General features: G+C 43.0%; 1 protein-coding gene across 3 annotated transcripts in view; it reads left to right on the top strand.

The window, feature by feature from the left end:
* The window catches only part of slc8a1b (solute carrier family 8 member 1b), a 181,828-nt gene that overhangs the window by 106,657 nt on the left and 55,171 nt on the right, over positions 1 to 20,000 (top strand). The window contains exon 3 of one of the 3 annotated variants that reach the window (XM_037541746.1): positions 19,606 to 19,712. The exons of the other annotated variants lie outside the window; for them this stretch is intronic. Within the exon in view, the coding sequence (XP_037397643.1) occupies positions 19,606 to 19,712 (107 nt within the window). The remainder of the gene's footprint in view (positions 1 to 19,605; positions 19,713 to 20,000) is intronic. 3 annotated transcript variants of the gene reach the window in all.

Below are 20,000 nucleotides of genomic sequence, written 5' to 3'. Positions count from 1 at the left end.
ACGAGACCACCGCATCGCTTCGCTCCTAATTGGCATTAAGTTAAACTTTGCTTGACTTTGTTGTGACATCAGCTCTGCCCAGTTGTCCAGAAACTGCCAGCCCTCCTCGAAAACGAATGACTTCCAGCCACTTTACAGCGTCACATCGCTGCAAGTGTGATCGCAGCATATGACTTGGCAGAACCCCCAGTTCTCGTTTCCAGGAGCCAGGGCTTGTTTCTGAGTGGGTTCAACCTTTTTAAGTAAAGATCGAATGGCTCTTCTGCTTCACACCATGACGGGCCAATTGGAATTCACCATCGGCGCCCTCACTCTCTCGTCTCCACCCTAAAAAGTTGTCTCCCCCGCTGCTTCACAGCCATCACCGGTGATGTGGTGCTTTCATCACTGTGGTAATTTCACTAAAGTGAGACACAAAACACGTGGCCTGCTTTTCAATAGGTCTCCTGTTAAGCTCTGCTGATACGGCTGTTTAAAGCAATAATACACTATATTGCCGAAAGTATTCACTCACCCATCCAAATCATTGAATTCAGGTGTTCCAGTCACTTCCAGGGCCACAGGTGTATAAAGCCGAGCCCCTAGGCCTGCAGACTGCTTCTACAGACATTAGTGAAAGAATGGGTCGCTCTCAGGAGCTCAGAGAATTCCAGCGTGGTGCCGTGATCGGACGCCACCTGTGTAACAAGTCCAGTCGTGAAATTTCCTCACTACTAAATATTCCACAGTCAACTGTCAGTGGGATTATAACAAAGTGTAAGCGATTGGGAACGACAGCAACTCAGCCACGAAGTGGTCGGCCACGTAAAATGACAGAGCAGGGTCAGCGGATGCTGAGGGGCATAGAGAGCAGAGGTCACCAACTTTCTGCAGAGTCAACCACTACAGACCTCCAAACTTCATGTGGCCTTCAGATCAGCTCAAGAACAGCGTAGAGAGCTTCATGGAATGGGTTTCCATGGCCGAGCAGCTGCATCCAAGCCTTACATCACCAAGCGCAATGCAAAGCGTGGAATGCAGTGGTGTAAAGCGCCGCCACTGGACTCTAGAGCAGCGGAGCAGCCTGCAGTCCTGATGTCTGATAGAACACCTTTGGGATGAATTAGAGCGGAGACTGTGAGCCAGGCCTTCTTGTCCAACATCAGTGTCTGACCTCACAAATGGGCTTCTGGAAGAACGGTCAAAAAGTCCCATAAACATACTCCTAACCCTTGTGGAAAGCCTTCCCAGAAGAGCTGAAGCTGTTATAGCTGCAAAGGGTGGGCCGACATCATATTAAACCCTATGGATTAAGAATAGGAAGTCACTCAAGTTCATATGCGTGTGAAGGCAGACGACTGAATACTTTTGGAAATATAATGTATATCCAAAAATAACAATTTTCCCCTTCCCCTCTTAGGTTAATCTAACAGCCAAGACACGTTTGTTGTCTAGTTTTCCTCTTTTGTTTTATACTTAAGCAACGAAGCCGTTTTTCATTTTTAGCCTTTTCGCTCCCTTCACTCATAAGGACTTGCTCGTGGGCGCCCTCTAGCATACCGCAGTCATATTTGCATTTTGATACAATGAGTGAAATAGGCAGTGACCAGGCCCCTTTTAAACTAGCTCTGGAAGCAGTATGTCCAGCTCTAGTTCGCTGAATTGTTTGCCTAAATGATGATTTTTCAAGGGTTCCTTAGTTAAGAAAACAGCTCTGTATAGAACCATGAACGCTCAAATAACCCTTTGCATGATTAAAGGGTTCTTCAGACTGATGCAGAATGTGCTGTAGATGATTCTATATAGCATCATTTTGAGAAGGGTTCTGTATAGCACCCTAAAGCGTTCTTCTATTTTTACGATGTCAAGCTTGTAACAATAGGAGAACCTTTTTGGGTGCTATAGGTTTCATATAGAACCGTTTCTAGCACATCCGTGCACATTTTCCATCGAGCTGAAGAAGGCTTTCATGATGCAAAGACTGCTTTAATCATGCAAAGGGTTCTTTGAGCGTTTACGGTTCTATACAGAACCATTTTCTTAATTAAAGAACCCTTGAAGAACCACCATTTTCAAGTGTGTAGTGTAACATAAAGGCTGATTTGTACTTCTGCATCTGTGGTACACAGATTGTCTGGTTTTTCTAACCTTGTATTGCACATGATACCCAGAATTTCAGTATTGATGTCTATCATTTGCTTTGGGATCGACCATGTGTGTTACCTGAGTCTCCCTGTTGGCTGATATGGAGCTGCTGAGGCCCTGTTATTTGTGTGTGTGTGTGTGTGTGTGTGTGTGTGTGTGTGTGTGTGTGTGTGTAGGCATGTGCTGCCTTTTAACTGACTGTAACCTGAGAAATACAGGAGTACTAGCAAGCCACAGAGAGAACATGATAGAGAGAGTGAGAGAAGGAAAGAGAGAGAAAGAGAGAGGAATAGCGCCTTCGCCACTCTTCCTTTCCTGGAAGAGACAGCTTGTGGAACGGCAGGGCTTCAGAGTTTCTGGAAGAGTGTGTGTGGGTGTGTATCTCATGGTATGTCCGTGGTTTAAGTTGTCAGTCGATTTCCACTTGGATTAAATTCCCATCAGCATTCGCGAGCTACAGATTTACTTGTGTGTTAAGTTGTCTCACATGCCCCCCATCTCTCACACACACACACACACACACACACACACACACACACACACACACACACATACACACTGCAGGCCTGCATCTCGTCTTACCTGCTCCTCATCCACACTGCAGTTACCACACATTTGCAACGTACCACCTCCCCAACGTACACACACACACATAAACACACACACTTGTGTATTTCTCATGCCTTCGGCATAAGTGTCTCTAAATTCCGCTGTGCTCCATCTGATCCAGCTCTAACCTCAACCTCAGCAACCAGATCATTTTCTGTTGTTCTGCTTTCTCTAACCAAAGTGTTTATTGTTTATTTGTTTATGTTTTTTTAACATTGTTTTTTATTTTATCATATTCAACAATGACAACGTAGTACAGTGTAAACTAATATAAAACAGCTCTTTGTTTGGTTTCCTGCACACTTTTCCCTAAAGAACCGTCCTTGTCTCTCTGCTCACAAGTACAAATACTAATAGGAGACTGATAAAATACCTTGATGAATAGAAAATAAAATTGGCAGAACATGTAAACTAAATAAGTAAATAAATAAAGTGTTTTGTGTTTTTTAATAGAAAAAAGTTTGTTTCCTAACTGAGGACCAGTTGAAGGTCCCCACAATGTCATATATTTTCATGACACTTCATTGGTTTGTATTTGTGTCTTTGTGGTGTATTTACGTTTTAATATGGTTGTAGCTTAATTCTCTTGTGCTCCACCTGACCCAATCCTGACTTCTGTAAAACCTCTTGAAGCTTGTGGGGATGTGAAAAATGTTCCCATAATAGACATTAACATTAGATATAATATATATATATATATATATATATATATATATATATATATATATATATATATATATATATATATATATAATTTTGTGTAATTTTTTTGGGTGCATGTATTTTTCCAACCTCATATCTCCATTTTTGTCATTTTTCAGTTTTGGCATAAAATGCCTAGTGCTCTTTACATTGTGTGTAAATTTCATGAAATGAATGGACCAAAAGAACAAAACCTTCAAAACCTTCAATCTTCAAAATGGTAACTTTACAGAAGAAGCAAAAAACACTCTTTACTTTTAATGTAAGTCAATGGAACCAGATTCCAAATCATTTTGGGCCATTTCTTTTGGTCCGTTCATCATGAAATGTGCACACAATGTAGAAATCACGAGGCATTTTTTTTGTCAAAAACTGAAAAACAACAAAAATGGTGATACAAGGTTTTGTCACAACAGCAGCAATATATATCACGTAGTACCATAGGAAGGTAACAATAGCGTCTGAAATCAAGAGCCAAATGGCGGATTTTAAAGCTTAGTAGAAATATCAGCCCTTTATTGGTATCGACGAATATTCAAGATTTCAGTATCAGCATCAGTAAATTGGCATCGGTATTATATAATCATAATCTAATCATTCTGAGGACATTTGGTCCCCACAAAGACCTAAATGCACAGACACAAACACACTGCCTCCTCTAGAGCAGAGGATTGTGGGAAAGGGTCCCGGTGTTCTCGGGAGCTAGAGCGCGTGGGGAGCACCCTGCTGTTGCCACGGCGACGCTCCGAGATGCACGTGGGCTCCTTAGATGCGGATAGGTCAGGAGGTCAGCACTTAGAAACATGGCCATATATGGGCACGAGGAGCCCAACGCGGGGCTGTAAACGAGAGCGTTGAGCGCTGTGTGTTTGCGTTTTGAAACCCTAACATTCGGTGTATTTTGAGCAGAGTGAGTAAGCGTGTGTGGGCTTTGGTGTTAAACATGTCAGAAAACCAACAGCTCCGTTGGCCCACGAGCCCTTATGATTAGCGCTCTCATCTATATGGATCTCAGCCTTCACCTTCAGAGGCTTGTGCCTGTTATGCATCGCAGCTTTCGCCAGAAGACCTTGGAACCTCGCTTCAGGAGTTCGTGCTGTTTGGGAACTCGTGCTGCTAGACGGCACACGAGTTCGCGACGGTGGCTGCGATATGGCCAGCTGAACAGACACACGCCCTGTATGACGTTTCTGGCTTGGAGTCTGTGCTGAAGTGCTTGCTGAGACATGACTGATCAGTAGCAACGTCTTTATGGGAAGGTCTGGTGGACATCTCGGAAACACCACCATGGCAGCTATTTCCAGTCAAGACCAGACTCCTCTCTCTTTGAATGGGGAGACACCAGAACCGGTTTATGAGGAGCCTGGCCACTTCCTATTCCTCCCGTTATATTAAAACAAATAGCTAATCAGCCAATCACACGGCCACAGCTCACTGCATTCAGGCATGTAGAGGTGGTCAAGACAACTTGCTGAAGTGCAGCCCGAGCATCAGAACGGGGAAGAAAGGGGATTTAAGGGTCTTTGAACGTGGCGTGGTTGTTGGTGCCAGACGGGCTGGTCTGAGTATTTCAGAAACTGCTGATCTACTGGGATTTTCACGCTCAACCATCTCCAGGGTTCACAGAGAACGGTCCGAAAAAGAGGAAACATCCAGTGAGCGGTCAGTTGTGTGGACGAAAATGCCTTGTTGATGTGAGAGGTCAGAGGAGAATGGCCAGACTGGTTCCAGATGATAGAAAGGCAGCAGGAACTCAAATAACCAACCAGAATCTCTGAGGAACGTTTCCAACACCTTGTTGAAAGTCTGCCACGAAGAATTAAGGCAGTTCTGAAGGAAAAAGGGGATCCGACCTTTTCACTAGCAGTACTAATAAAGTGGCTGGTGAGTGTAGATGTCCTACAATCAGAAATAGGTCTTTTGCCAAATAAGGCTCACCACAGATTGGCTCCAGTGTATCAACAAAGACAGGCTTCATATGAAGGAGCTTTTAAAAGTACAGCTCAGTCAAAAATGCTAAGGTTGCTAATAACGAATGAACGCGGATAGCCAGCATTTATTATTATGCAAATTACATCGTGCTAACTGGTGGCTACTAGCATCCTTACAAGCCACATTAGCTTGTTCGGACAAGCTGTTCCTTTAATATCGGACACAGTGCACTGTAAAATATTGCATTTTGGCAAGTGAAAACGTCTTAAATCTGCACAATATTTGGAATATTTTGTCTAATAATTTAGACAAAATTATTAGACAATAATTCTTCCCCCCCCCGCCCCCCCCCCCACACACACACACACACACACTCATATGTCAGTGGTCCCTGGTGTTTTAACACTGTTCTAAGAAATCTGTCACTAATTGTGAGTAAACCCGTGTCCTGAAATGATCCGCATGCGGTCACCCTAATCAAAAATTTCACAGGAATGAACTTCACATGTCCTGAACAGCAAACTATCTAACCAGCAGAGCAAATCCCAGTCCCATTTCACCCCTCGCCCCTACCACGGAGCCCTTAACCCTCTGTTATTGTTGAGATAGAGGGGTGGGGTGAAGTGTTGGGGCTACATGACCCTCCAGACGGAGGTTTCTCAGAGACTCCAGATCACCACCGTTTTATCTTAGTTTAATGTGGTTTCAGTGGATTTTGGTCGTTTTTTTTCTCAACAAGCATAAAAAATCACTAATGCTGTGCTAACGTCTCATAGCTATCTAGCTAACTTTCCCGTTCCACCTTAAATAGTCCAGCAGTTCTGACGCCTGAAGCGCCAGAATGTAACTGCTGCTCCATTTAAGGTGGAACGGGAAAATTCTAACAAGAATCTGGAGAATCTCTGACTTCAGCTTCATATCACTGAAGAATTGAGGGGGGGTGATAATAAATAATTGCCCCCCTCTTTGAAGGCGTCTGATCCCTAAATGTAACTACAGCACAGCAGTGAGGAGCTGAACTTTCCCCTCCTCTGCTGTCACTGCAGACGGGCAGGGTCGCCTACAGAGCAGCGGCAGTAGCTGATAATGAAGTAGTGTTGTTTTTTATTTGAGGGTCCCATTTCGTAGGGCAAGATTTCAACCTCTACCCCTTGTACCTCAGTTCCAGGGGGTCAGGGTGACACTTGAAAACAAGGGGTAGGGGTAAAAACAAGACATGGGACTGGGCCCAAGACTGCAGAGTGGTTGATAACACAAGCAAAACCAGCTAGCCAGGCCAAGTATCGCCAGGCAGTGGGACTGTTGTTCCCTGTTTATTTTTACTGCGTGTGATGTGTTCCCCACACACATGCTCAACTACACTGCGGGGAACTAGTAGAACATGGTTTTGGGGGAACTTTTCCAGCCCTCGATCTCTCTCTGGCCAGTCTGCTCCTCCTCCTCCTCCTCTTGGCCTCTCCGACTTTCTCTTGTATCCGGGGTCTTTGTGTGTTTTCCTTTTGTTGCTTTAGCGGATGTGAATGTGCTGTTTTGTCCTCGGACAGTTGGACTGAATGGAGAGGCCAGTAAACACACATACACTCATGCTCTCACACACACACACACACACACACACACACATACAGCTTTTGTTCTGCAAGTGATTTATAAAGAGTATCTGCTCTCTGCAGTTGCAGCAGCCCTTGATGTAAACCTCTCCCTTGGATGGAAACAGGAAGAGGACGGTGTGTGTGTGTGTGTGTGTGTGTGTGTGTGTGTGTGTGTGTGTGTGTGTGTGTGTGTGTGTTGTATTGCTATACTTGTAAGCACCCCATGTCCTCACTATGATAGGACTATATGAAATTTTCACTCAAATGAGTACATTTTGCTGTTGTTTTCACCTCAATTACTTTTTCATTGAAAGTAAAAGAGCAGAAGAATTGCCTTCTGGATTTGGGTTAGGTTTAGGTTTAGGTGTACTGTTATTTAGCTGCAGTAACACAAAAATCAATGGAAGTCTATGGTTGTCCTGTTATGTAGCATGGTTAAAGAAAACTCACCAATATTGCAATGATATTTCTAGATATTTACTTTAAAAAGAAATATCCACAGCTGTTTGATGATGCACAGTGGGGTCCAAACATCTGAGGCCACTAGTGAAAATGCCTCTATTTGAATTCCTTTCTAATTCCATGCAAGATTTCACAATACAAATTATATTCATATTATATCGGCATAACTGTTTTGCATGAAAAGTAGAGTCATGAACATGAATTTCAGGCTTTTTTAGATGCCCTTTTGCATGTGCTTGAGATTGCATGGACTCCATAAGCCTCTGATGAGTAGATTACATCCACCTTAGAGTGGTCAAAACCAAAAATCTGACCTTAACATGGTCCTTTGTTTTACACTTTTCAAGGAAAATTTTTTTGAGGTTTTAATTAAAAATATCCCAGATTTTCAGGGTGGTCGGAGACATTTGGACCCCACTGTATTTATTGTACACCAGAAGAGCAGATTGTTTAGGAGGCACTGGCCTGCTGTGCTAAAATGTCTGCAGCAACTGATAACAGCTGTAATGTGCTTTGTTAAACAGTCCTGCGCTGTTGTGAAAGTAGCGTGATCGCGCTGTTAAAGCTGAGCTGTGAGTGATTTTTGGTAAAAATGAAAGAAGTGGCGTTGCTGAGTCAGGAGGAAAAAGCAGGCTGTTATATGATGTGTGCGCTGCTGCAAGTCGACCTGTAAAGTAATCGTTTAAAAGTCAGAGGCGTCGGGTCAGAGGTTTTTTGGACGTAACCACGTTATACATCTTTACGTGTTACCTCCAACCACACAGCTTCAAAAAGTAGCTTCCGGTTCAGTGTTTAGGTCTCTAAACTATACTGAAGAAGTTTTCATGAGAATAGTAGATAATTCACTGTAGATAAACCCACTGACTGACTGAGTCCTCGTTGAATTGTCTTTCAGGGCACTCGCAATCAGATTCATCCACCTGAGGAAAGGGTCTGAATCACAGTCCACGCTACAAAATGTTCACGTAGTGTGCAGTTACACATTTACACCAGATCCCCCAAAACAAGACTGTGCAACTGTAAACATGAAACAATTTACATTTGTACATTTTTATATGCTGTATACATAACATAGCAAAACTGGTGGTCCCCAGACAGCTATGGGTGCACATTGGACCGCATATAAGCCATATGTTAGGAATACAAGAGTGCAGAAAAAGCAAAAAGTAACAAACTGTATTGAGAGATGCAGCAAAGTGCTGTATTTATATGGCATTGCTGGCAATAATTTACTGTAATTTTACTGTGAAACTTTTCACAGTGTAGGATCACTTAGGTCTAAATCACTTTGCATCTGTCCTGAGCTCTTTTCCAGCTTGAGATTGGGACGAGGCCCCACCAGGAACTGCCGCAGCTCATGCATAATCAGTGAGCATCTAAAGGCAGCTCATGAATATTAATGAGCCATTATCAACAGTGAGTTTAAATGGTATAAGGAGCACCAATTCAATTATACAAACTTACACAGCAACACATAGCAACACACACATGGCCCTACGTACTGACACACACACACACACATATACGCTCACTTTAATCTCCAGGGAAACCTGTTACAATTACTCTAATTAATTTACTCACTTAAACCCTTCCTGTCAGAACGTACCCTAGAGAGAGGGAGAGAGAGGAGATAGAGTAATATAGGGTGCAGGCAGAGAGATGAAAGAATGTAGACAGTTGGAGCGAAGTTAGACGGATTCGCGTGTGAGTAATTGAAATTGGGTCTCCTTGTCATTCTCGTCTCCCGTGACGACGGCGAACTTGCGGAAAATTGTGTCACGCAAAAGTGGAAGTGTTTGATTCCGCCTGAAATCACCTTGACCCAAAAGTCTGTGAAAGAGCAGAACAGAACCGCAGAGCAAACGGGCCGGAACACGCCGGAGCCGTCGAGCAGAATGCAGCCGTACTGCATCCAGTTCAACTGAGATTCCGAAAGGAGGGATCGAGTTGGGCTGTTATGCTCAGGACAGCAGTCACTGCTACGTGACTAAAGAAACAGTTCAATGAAAAATCAAAAGCAGTCCATCAGCCGAGACATGGTTGAGGTCCAAATTTCGCTTCTCTAGCTTAGAACTGGAGCTGTCAGGCTAACAGTGCTAACAAACACAGTGGTATAGAACAGACGTTCATATCGCTGCTGTCAGAATAAAACCTCGTATCTCCAAAATGGTAACTTTACAGGAGAAGGAAAAAACGGCTTTACTTTTAATGGAAGTCAATGGAACCAGACGTTTTTCCAAGTCATTTTGGGACGTTTCTTTTGGTCTGTTCGTCATGAAATTTACATACAATGTAAAGCACAACAGGCATTTTCAAATTATGTCAAAAACTGAAAAACAACAAAAATGAAATATGAGGTTTTGTTCTGACAGCAGCGATTTGCTCCTTGAGGCCCACCAGATTATCACTAGAAAACCTGAAGCCCACAGGAAAACAAAACTCAACATTTTTGCTTAAAAATGTCATTTTGGGGAAATTTTCAACACAGTGATTTGTGGGGGTCGACTCTTGCAATACGTGATGTGTATCAGTGGACATGAATCAGCAGAATATTGGCGCCACTGGACAATGGAAAGGTCAGGTGTTTCTAGAGACAAAGGGCAAAAAAACTGACGAAGCTGCCTTTGTGCGCTGTTACTGAGGGGCTTAATGTTAATGTCGTTAACTGGCTGAAAACAATTTCTTTTTCTTTTTTTTTACTGTTAAGTCAGCGCCATCACATTGACAGAGCGCCATCACAGGTCCACTGCAGACCACTACCCCACCCTTGGTATAGGTCCAAGGACCACCAAGGGCTGCTTCACAGACTTTGCATAGATTTTTTTGCTTCTTTTGCACAAAGAAATAGAGGCGCATTGTCGTGGGCTTAGTGTTACTCACTATGCAGTTAGTAGGCCTTACTGTGCAACTGCTGTCAACCTGCAGTGACGTTTTACAGCAAGGCCCTGCACTACGTCCCGTAGTTTCCACACTGAATGGAGCCAGAAAGTCGGTTGTTATGCAAATGATATTGTAGTTCTACATTTATTTTCTGAAATGTATAACAAACATATCTAAGGATAATTTGCCAAATTATTGGTAATTTATTACAAGTTCACGTACCTTAGCAACATCATCTAAAGCCAAGTGGTTTGGGTGACTATTGACTTCTAATGTTTGTTAGCACCATTAGCTGTTATCACAGTATACATTAGAATAAAGTCGTATTCATAATTCAAATAAACATAAAAACAATAAAAAGTAACAAGAATTTCTTGGGTCCATATTTTTCCTTGACACCTTCACAGCCGCCACAGAGACTCGTTAATATCATCAATGACATCATGAGCTCAATTTACTGAGCTCTGATTGGTCAAACCAGGAGCTGCTTTTTAACTACATATAATACTGGGCTTCCTCGAGGAGAGGCTTGGAGATGGGTAAACAAACACACCAACATCCAGAAAATCACTATTTATTTTATATATACATATAATTATTCATTTTCTATAAATTGTGTTTATTCAAATATTAACACTTTTCTCAGCAAATAAACACAAACTACACAAATAAATAGAAATTTTGTGTCTTGGGTGCCTCAGACTTTCACACAGTACTGTAGACTTATTTTCAAAAAAGGTTCTATATAGAACCATCTACAGCAATTTCTCCGTCAATCTGAAGAACGTTTCCTGATGCAAAGAGCCTGTTAATCATGCAGAGGTTTCATTGACTGTTCATGGTTCTACATAGAGCCATTTTCTTTGCTAAAGAACCCTTAAAGAACCATCTTTTTAAAGATAGTCATTAAAAACATTCTACAATGAACTGAACTGAGTCCTGGATCTTAATAGGCCCAGCCAGCGTCCCTGGCTGTCCTCAGTGTCTGTTCTCTCAGTCTCGGCCTGTAAGCGTCCACACACACACACACACACACACACACACACACACACACACACACACTCAGACATTGACTGCCACAGATGTCTTTTGATTTGATGATTATTGGATGGCTGAATTAATTTGCAGGTCTAGTGAAGCATTTGTGTTGATTGACCTGTTCAGTGATCAGCGCAGTGTGTGTGTGTGTGTGTGTGTGTGTGTGTGTGTGTGTATCTCCTCTAATTGTTCACTCTCTTGTCTGTCACACACTCTTCCCCCTATTGACATTGCCTGCCCTACATCGCTCTCTCTTACTTGCGCTCTCTCTCTCTCACTCTCTCTCCTTCTTAATCACTCTCTCCCTGCTCTCTCTCTCTCTCTCTCTCTCTCTCTCTCTCTCTCATTCTTAATCACTCTCTCCCTGCTCTCTCTCTCTCTCTCTCTCTCTCTCTCTCTCTCTCTCTCTCTCTCTCTCTCTCCTTCTTAATCACTCTCTCCCTGCTCTCTCTCTCTCTCTCTCTCTCTCTCTCTCTCTCTCTCTCTCTCTCTCCTTCTTAATCACTCTCTCCCTGCTCTCTCTCTCTCTCTCTCTCTCTCTCTCTCTCTCTCTCTCTCTCCTTCTTAATCACTCTCTCCTTGCTCTCTCTCTTTTTCTCGACTCTCTCTCTCTCTCTCTCTTTATTTCACTGCAGTCTAGATTTGGTTTCAGACAAACACACAATCAATATGTGTGTGTGTGTGTGTGTGTGTGTGTGTGTGTGTGTGTGTGTGTGATGTTTGAACATAATTCCATGATTTGATTTCTGCTTATTGACTGGCTGCCTTGTGTCGTGCCTGATTCAGAAAGCAGTCCAGGATGAAACACTATGATGAATCTTTTCGCTGCTGTCGGGACAAAATCTCGCTTCTCCGTTTTTGTCATTTTTCAGTTTTTGACATAATTTGAAAAAGCATGTCGGCCTTTACATTGTGTGAAAAATTCATAGTGAATGGATCAAAACAAACAGCCTAAAATGACTTGGACCTTCAAAACGGGATGTTTTTACAGCTTAGTTTTCATAGACGGGCTTTACATACTGTATCAGACTCTTTTAAAGTGAGGAAATCTGTTTTCTGTCTCCCTTTACTGCACAAATACTGCCACGGTTTGTATTTCATGTTTTTCCAATATGTTAAACTTAGTAAATAAACAGAACTCATCCAAAAATCTGTCATATTTAACTCATTTTCACTTCACTTAGAATAACAGCGACGTGGGTGTTCAGACTTTAGTATACAGCTGTAATTTGCATGATATAGTCGCACTTCAAGTTCATATTCAGATGTAATTCTTTATCCCTTTGGCTGCTATTATAAATATGTTTCACGGTTGAAAAGCAGTGGAATATTGAGCTTAAGACTGTTTACCTCCTTCAGGATCAGCTGCGCATCCAGCACTGTAAAAGCACCACACCTGCTTTTTTCAGATCTGATGATGTTTTGACTAAAATGAAGCAAAATGCCAGAAAAACAAAAGCAATATATATTTTTTTTCCATCGATCCGAATCTCGCACATGCTTCAGATCAACCTGTGCCCTGCTCCACATCTTACAGTGAGCCGCATGTGCCGGGGTGTGTAGTTGAGCGCTCATTACAGGCAGGGTGAATATGCATAATGCATCATAAGGGCCTGTGAGGCGTAACAGTTCCACAGTGCTGCAGTGCAGTTTTCTACAGCAGCTTCAGCCTCGCATGCCCTCTCCTCCTCCACACTGTCAGGACTTACTCCCCTCACTGGGGGCGGGTGCGTGTGTAGGCGTTTGTATGTTTGTGTGTGTGTGTGTGTGTGTGTGTGTGTGTGTGTGTTACAGTGCTTTTCAGTACTGTATTTTTGGTCAGGCTGAAAGTGGGGCGGATTTAGTTTTACACAGTAAACTGCGAGGAGCACATCGCTTGTGCTGATGGGTTTTACGGCTCTTTTTAAAGGTGTACTGGATCAAATTATTCACTGAAAAGATTCGTTCACTCGAATTCGATTCATTCGGTAATATTTTATATATTATTCATATTCATATTAATTCAATCCCTTGAATAGCTACACATTTACTGATTGGGCTACGTATAAAAACAGTGACCGGAAGCACCTTAACTTAAGCCTGTAGACGTGTGCCCTCACTAGCATTAGCCCAGCATCTCACCAGATAACCTTTTAAAAAAATAACAAGGTCGAATTTTTTGTTTTATGTCTTTTGAGGTGGAGGATTTAACCCGACTTTCCCCCTCGTTTAGTCATGTCCGATTCCCATCCATTAGACAGGTTACCCTCTATCACATGATGCTACCAAGCTAGAAGGGTGAAGTCCAGCCGAGACAAGTGACACCTCATTTTCTCAAACTGCTGCTAACGCACCTCATCGAACGACTCAACACGCTTGGAGGAGAACACTAACGGCCAACTCTGTTATGCCAGCTAACAGAAGCCCTCATTGGTGAGCATCATGTTGAGTGGTGATGGGAAAAGGCAGGGCCATCCTACTCATCTACACTATCTTGTGTATATGTAATACAGTCTATAATATATAACATATAATAAAGTACACTCACCGGCCACTTTATTAGGTACAATTAGGTTCAATTGCTGGTTAACACAAATAGCTAATCAGCCAATCACACGGCCGCAGCTCACTGCATTTAGGCATGGAGAGGTGGTCAAGACGACTTGCTGAAGTGCAGACCGAGCATCAGAATCGAGAAGAAAGGGGATTTAAGGGGCTTTGAACGTGGCGTGGTTGTTGGTGCCAGACGGGCTGGTCTGAGTATTTCAGAAACTGCTGATCTGGGATTTTCACACACAACCATCTCCAGGGTTTACAGAGAACGGTCCGAAAAAGAGGAAACATCCAGTGAGCGGTCAGTTGTGTGGACGAAAATGCCTTGTTTGATGTGAGAGGTCAGAGGAGAATGGGCAGACTGGTTCCAGATGATAGAAAGGCAGCAGGAACTTTTTTTGCCATGTCAGCCTCTTGTTGTTGATGAAATACTTAAAATTGACATATATTTTTTGTGAATTTTTGCATAGTTTACATTATATATATATATAGATATGTGTGCATGTGTGTAGACAGATAGATAGATAGATAGATAGATAGATAGATAGATAGATAGATAGACACCCTGCTCACTCTTCTTCTGGATAAACTTCATGCAAATGAGCCTAGAAGCAACCAATCAGATTGCTGATATTGGGTGCAGTAACCAGTTGTGTCACACTCTCAGCGAAGCTACATGCTGTGCCGAAGACAGGGTGGTTGAAAAAATGTCACATTTAAAATATGCGACATTTTAATATTATAGCATTAACTTTAAAACTGTTTAAATTGCTTGCAACTCTATACACCATTACTCTAGACACCTACATCTGCTTACGATTTAGCAATATGCCACAAAGTGGCCAACATCTGGCGAGGGACACGACTGTAATGACAGTGCAGTGTTGAATTAAACAGGTCATGACTGCCGTCTGCAGGATTTAAAAATATATAAATAAAAATATCGACTAAAAATACAAATTCCACACATAGGCCTTTACTTTGCTCAGATTATTTTAAAGTTCTTGGATTAGTTTTTGGATTTGGATTTAGACTTTTGGATTATTAATTTTTTTTGCCCATGTCCCTGACTGTATATGTAATAATTGAGCAATATTTATTCCAAACTTTTAATTGGTAGCATATGCTCACACAGGGCACGCACATGTGAAATAGCTTTGGATCTTCAACTGGCTTCTGCATCCATTGTCACTCATGTAAAAGTGGCATTTCATTCAGAGTGAGTGAGAAAGGGAAGGACAAAGAGAGAGAGAGAGAGAGAGACGGATGCATCCACTTATAGGCCAGAAGCTTGGATGTCAGTTGAGGGATCCACTTGAGAAGACAGTAAAACATCTGTACTGTGACACCACACACCTCACACACACACACACACACGGAGACACTGCTCATATAAACACTCCATCGTCCAAAAACAGACACATAACTTATTGATGAGTGTGTTTGACTGACCCAGTCTTCACTTGACCTACATTCAAAGAATAACGTCATGGTAGCTTAGATACACAGCACGACCATAAAGTATGCGGACACCCGACCATCACAACTATATGAGCTTGTTGGACGTCCCATTTCAAAGCCATGGGCTTTAAACTGTGGCCCTTTGCAGCTAAAGCAGCATCTAGTTTTCTAGGAAGGCTTCCCACACTTTTTTGGAGTGTGTCTGAAAACTTGTGCCCATTCAGTCAGAAGAGCATTTGTCAGACACGGATGTCAGATGAGTCGGACTGGCTCACAACCCGCATTCCAGTTCCTCCCACACGTGTTCAGTGGGGTTGAGATCAGGGCTGTGTGCAGGCGGCTGGAGTTCCTCCACACCAAACTCGTCAAACCATGTCTTTACGGATCTCTCTTTGTGCAACGGGGCTCAGTCATGCTGGAACAGGAAAGGGCCTTCTCCAAATTCTTGCTACAAATTTGGAAGCACATAATTGCTTAAAATGTCTTTTAAGCTGTAGCATTAACATCACGCTTGACTGGAACTAAGGGGCCCAGCCCATTATCCCTCCTCCACCAAACTCTACTGTTGGCCCTATGTATTCCGGGACATAGCATTCTCCTGGCATCTGCCAAACCCAGATTTGTCCATCCAGCTGCCAGATAGGGAAGCATGATTCATCACTCCTGAGAACACGTTCCCACTGCTCCAGAGTCCAGTGGTGGCATGCTTCACACCACTCCAGCCGACACTTGGCATTGCACATAGTGACTTTAGGCTTGTGTGCAGCTGCTCAGCTGTGGAATCCCATTTCATGAAGCTCCTTAGGCCCAGTTCTTGTGCTGATGTTGCTTGCAGGGCTACATGCTTCGGCACTCTGCGGCCCTGCTTTGTAAGTTTACATCATCTACTGCTTTGTGGCTGAGCTGTTGTTGATCGTAAATGCTTCTATTTCAGTTATACTACTTACAGTTGTCTACGGCAGATCTAGCAGGGCAGAAATTCCACAAACTGGCTTGTGGTAAAGGTGGCATCCCACGACAGTGCCACGTTTAAAGTCACTACAACCTGTTCGTCAGCCAGAGAAGACTGCACGGCTATGTGCTTGATTTGATACACCTGTTAGGAACGGGTGCGGCTGAAGCACCTGAATTCAACATTAAGGAGGGGGTTCCACATGCTTTCGGTCACATGGTGTATTCCTTATCCCAATTAGTTATAAACATACCAGACATCATGTGGTCATAATTGCATTAACTTACATCCCGATCTGAAACTAATCCTATCCCATTAGTACTTATGGCTGGCCTCCTTACTTTCTTTCCCTCATTTTTCTGTTTATCTTGGTCTCTCGGTCTTACTCACACTTCTTTTCTTGGCCCCTCTCCTTCACTCACCCATCTTACTTTTTTGGCTTCTTTAATCTCTATTTCTCGTCCGCTGCATTGAGAACAAATGGAAATCGATTACCGTGGGCCTGCAGCTGAAGTTTGGCAGTGTGCGAGTTTTACGGCGGCGGTGTGGAAAAAGAGTCAGAAAGTGTAAACGAAAGCTGCGAATGACTCAGACGGGACGGACTCATCACCCGAGCTTTTTACAACTACAACATCTGGAGAATAGGAGTCTTGTTTGACATTTGCTTGACATTTGCAGAAATAAACTGCTTCCAATCCGCACTTTGAGCTCAGAGGGCAGCGGCGAAATGCGTCATGTGTGCAGATTCTGAAAGCTAATGTGGCTACCAGTGGATAACAGCTGGTAGGGGACAGCTAGCTGGGTTTCCTGCATAGCCTCTCTCAGTAGACGTCAGAGGTCGGTGCTCTGGGCCCAGTTACTCTATAGCAGCAGAGCATGCAGGCTAAGGTAGCTTGCTGTTAAAGCAGCAGAAATAAAGTGCAGAATTGTCCTGAAATGCTAGCAGGGTTACCAGTGAATCACAGCTCGTCGGGACCTTATTACTTGTTGTTTATAGCAGTAGCATCTTGTGATGGACTCCTCACTAAACGAGCTAACGTGGCTAATTGAAATGGCCAGATCACATTGGCATTATGCTGGATGTGCCCACTCTCAGAAGAGTTCAGACGTCATTGCCTAAATGCAACTTAGTTTGAAGGCCATGGTTTACGATCCGGCCTTGGATAGTTGTGCATTAGCTCGTAACACTTGCATGTGATGTTCCACACTTTTGACCATAGCCTTCAGATATCACAATAAAGATGTATGGTATGTGAACGTATGCAGGCAAAATAGCCGTTTTCAAGTAAAAGTTATTCACTTTTCAGCAAAAAAAAACCCATAATTGACCAAAATTTACCTCAAAAACAAATATGCATATTTTTTTCAGCGTTCAGCCTGTCCACCCTTTGTCCACCTTCATTATAGCTTCCATTCCTTTCAGGAGACTTGCTTTCACTTCCTCAAAGAAATCTGCAGGGATGTTTTTATGAAGTTCAGTCATCGAAGTTGGTTGCATTTTCTGATTCTTACGATCAAAGTGACCAAACTTATTCAATAATATTGATACATTTTGGGGGCAGTCGTGGGCTGGAGGTTAGGGAACCGGCCCAGTGACTGGAAGGTTGCTGGTTCCGTCCCCTCGGCTGACGGTTCATGACTGAATGCCCTTGAGCAAGACGCCTAACCCCCAATTGCTCCCTGGGCACTGTGGATAGGGCTGCCCACCGCTCCGGGCATGTGTGGTCACTGCCCCCTAGTGTGTGTGCTCACTAGTGTGTATGTATGTGGGTGTTTCACTGCACGGATGGATTAAATGCAGAGCTCTAATTCCACAGTGTGGAATCACAGTTGGCAAAAATGGTTCTAAATCTAATATTGAGGCTCTGGGGTGTCCAGTTTATTGTCCAGACAAGATGAAAGTTTTAAATACTGTTTATCTGACAGGGTCCGATTTGGTGGTCTACCACGTCTTGCAGGTGGTTGTTAGGAATCCCAGTCTCTCTGTATTTTTTAATCACTTTTTGAATTCCATTGGAAACTTATTTAACTTCGACTTTCCGCCCTTTTTAGCGCTATGTGAATGAGGCTGAGTGAACGGTTCCAACTAGCTGGTAGCCGTGTTAGCTTTTTTGGTGTAGTAGTGAGCTCATGACATTAGTAAACAACAAAATCTAAACACATCTGACACCTCTGGATAAGATGGGAGTGAGAGCCAGACCTAAGTTACGCAGATTTGTGAAAAATAACATCGATACCACTTTAAAACACTTACTACCCTTATAAAGGGTTTATGAATGGTTGAAAATGGGTTTGTCCATGGTCATTAGTTAGGCTATAAACACTTTATAAAGCATTCACAAGCAGTTATAACCCCTTTATAAAAGGGGCAAAAGTGAGCTGTAATATCTGATGAATATGAATATGTGATGAAGCTGACAGGTTTAATGCTGACCGATGAATGACACAGTAAGATCAGTGGACATCATGATCTGAGGTTTGACCGTATAAATGAATGAGCCACGGTGGTGTTGTAAAGGCTTATTAATGATTTCAAGGTTTTATTACCTAATTAATAACCATTAATAAGCTCATTTTAAACCATTCATGAACCCTTTATGAAGGTAGTCTTATTTTAAAGTGGTACCATAACATTAAATGTCAATAATTGGTTCGATAATGACTGACACATCATTTTAGGAACACTTTTTATATTCCAGTTTTGGATCACTTATTGAACGCCGACTTTCCTCTTATATATAGTCTCCCCAGAAATATCACCTGAAAAATGAAAAAAACCTGTAATTGATGGCCAAGAAAGTTAAATAAACGGAAGCATAGTCTCAGCTTTTTCACAGAACTGCGCGTCAGTTGAACCGTTGAGCCTTAATGAGATGTGATGGAGTGGTTTCTATGACAGTTCTGTTGATCTTTATGCTGTTTTTTGAAGGACCTGAGCAGCGAGTCCATGGACGATTAGGCATGTGCCGGACATTGTGTGCAGTGTCGTTATACAGGACTATGTACTAAATGGCCATTGACTTCTATTGTGCTTTTTAAATTGGGTTATTATTGGTTGTGCGCGTGCAAGTGTGTATGTGTGTCACGCTCGCAGAGGCTTTTTATGTCCTCGTTTTTTCTCCTTTCTTCTCTCGTCCTCCCGTCTCTCCTCTCCTGTCCTCCTCTGCTTGTGCATGACTGCATGCCTTTTGATCTTTCACTCTTTTTCCCCCTGGCTGGCCTGTGGGTTCCTCACTGCTCTTTTCCTCTTCTCTCTTTTCTCTCTCTCTCTCTCTCTTTCTCTCTCTGTGTCTCTCTCTTCTCTCCTTTCCTCTTCTTCTCCAGCAAAACGATTAAAGTAAGGATAATCGATGACGAGGAGTACGAGAAAAACAAGAGTTTCTTCCTGGAGATCGGGGAGCCGCAGCTTGTAGAGACCAATGAAAAGAAAGGTGGGAGGGGGCGTGGCCTAAGTGCGCCAAGCCGGGCCTCCGTGCCAGGAGGGGGAGGCAGAGAGGGGAGAGGGAGCGCACACACACACACACACACACACACACATACACAGCGCACACACATACACACACACTGGTTTTAATGCTTTGTCAGGACATAGGGCAGTACACAGTCTCATATGTATTATCTATATCGTTGCTGTCAAATCAAAACCTTGTTATTTCTTGACACCAAGGCTGACCAATATGGGTCCTGTGGGCCCACCGGAACCCCTACTCCCTCAGCCA

This window comes from Pygocentrus nattereri, chromosome 10 (assembly GCF_015220715.1).
Source record: "Pygocentrus nattereri isolate fPygNat1 chromosome 10, fPygNat1.pri, whole genome shotgun sequence".
Lineage (NCBI taxonomy): Eukaryota > Metazoa > Chordata > Actinopteri > Characiformes > Serrasalmidae > Pygocentrus > Pygocentrus nattereri.
Note: the sequence above shows the minus strand (reverse complement) of the source record. Positions and strands in the feature narration are given on the sequence as shown.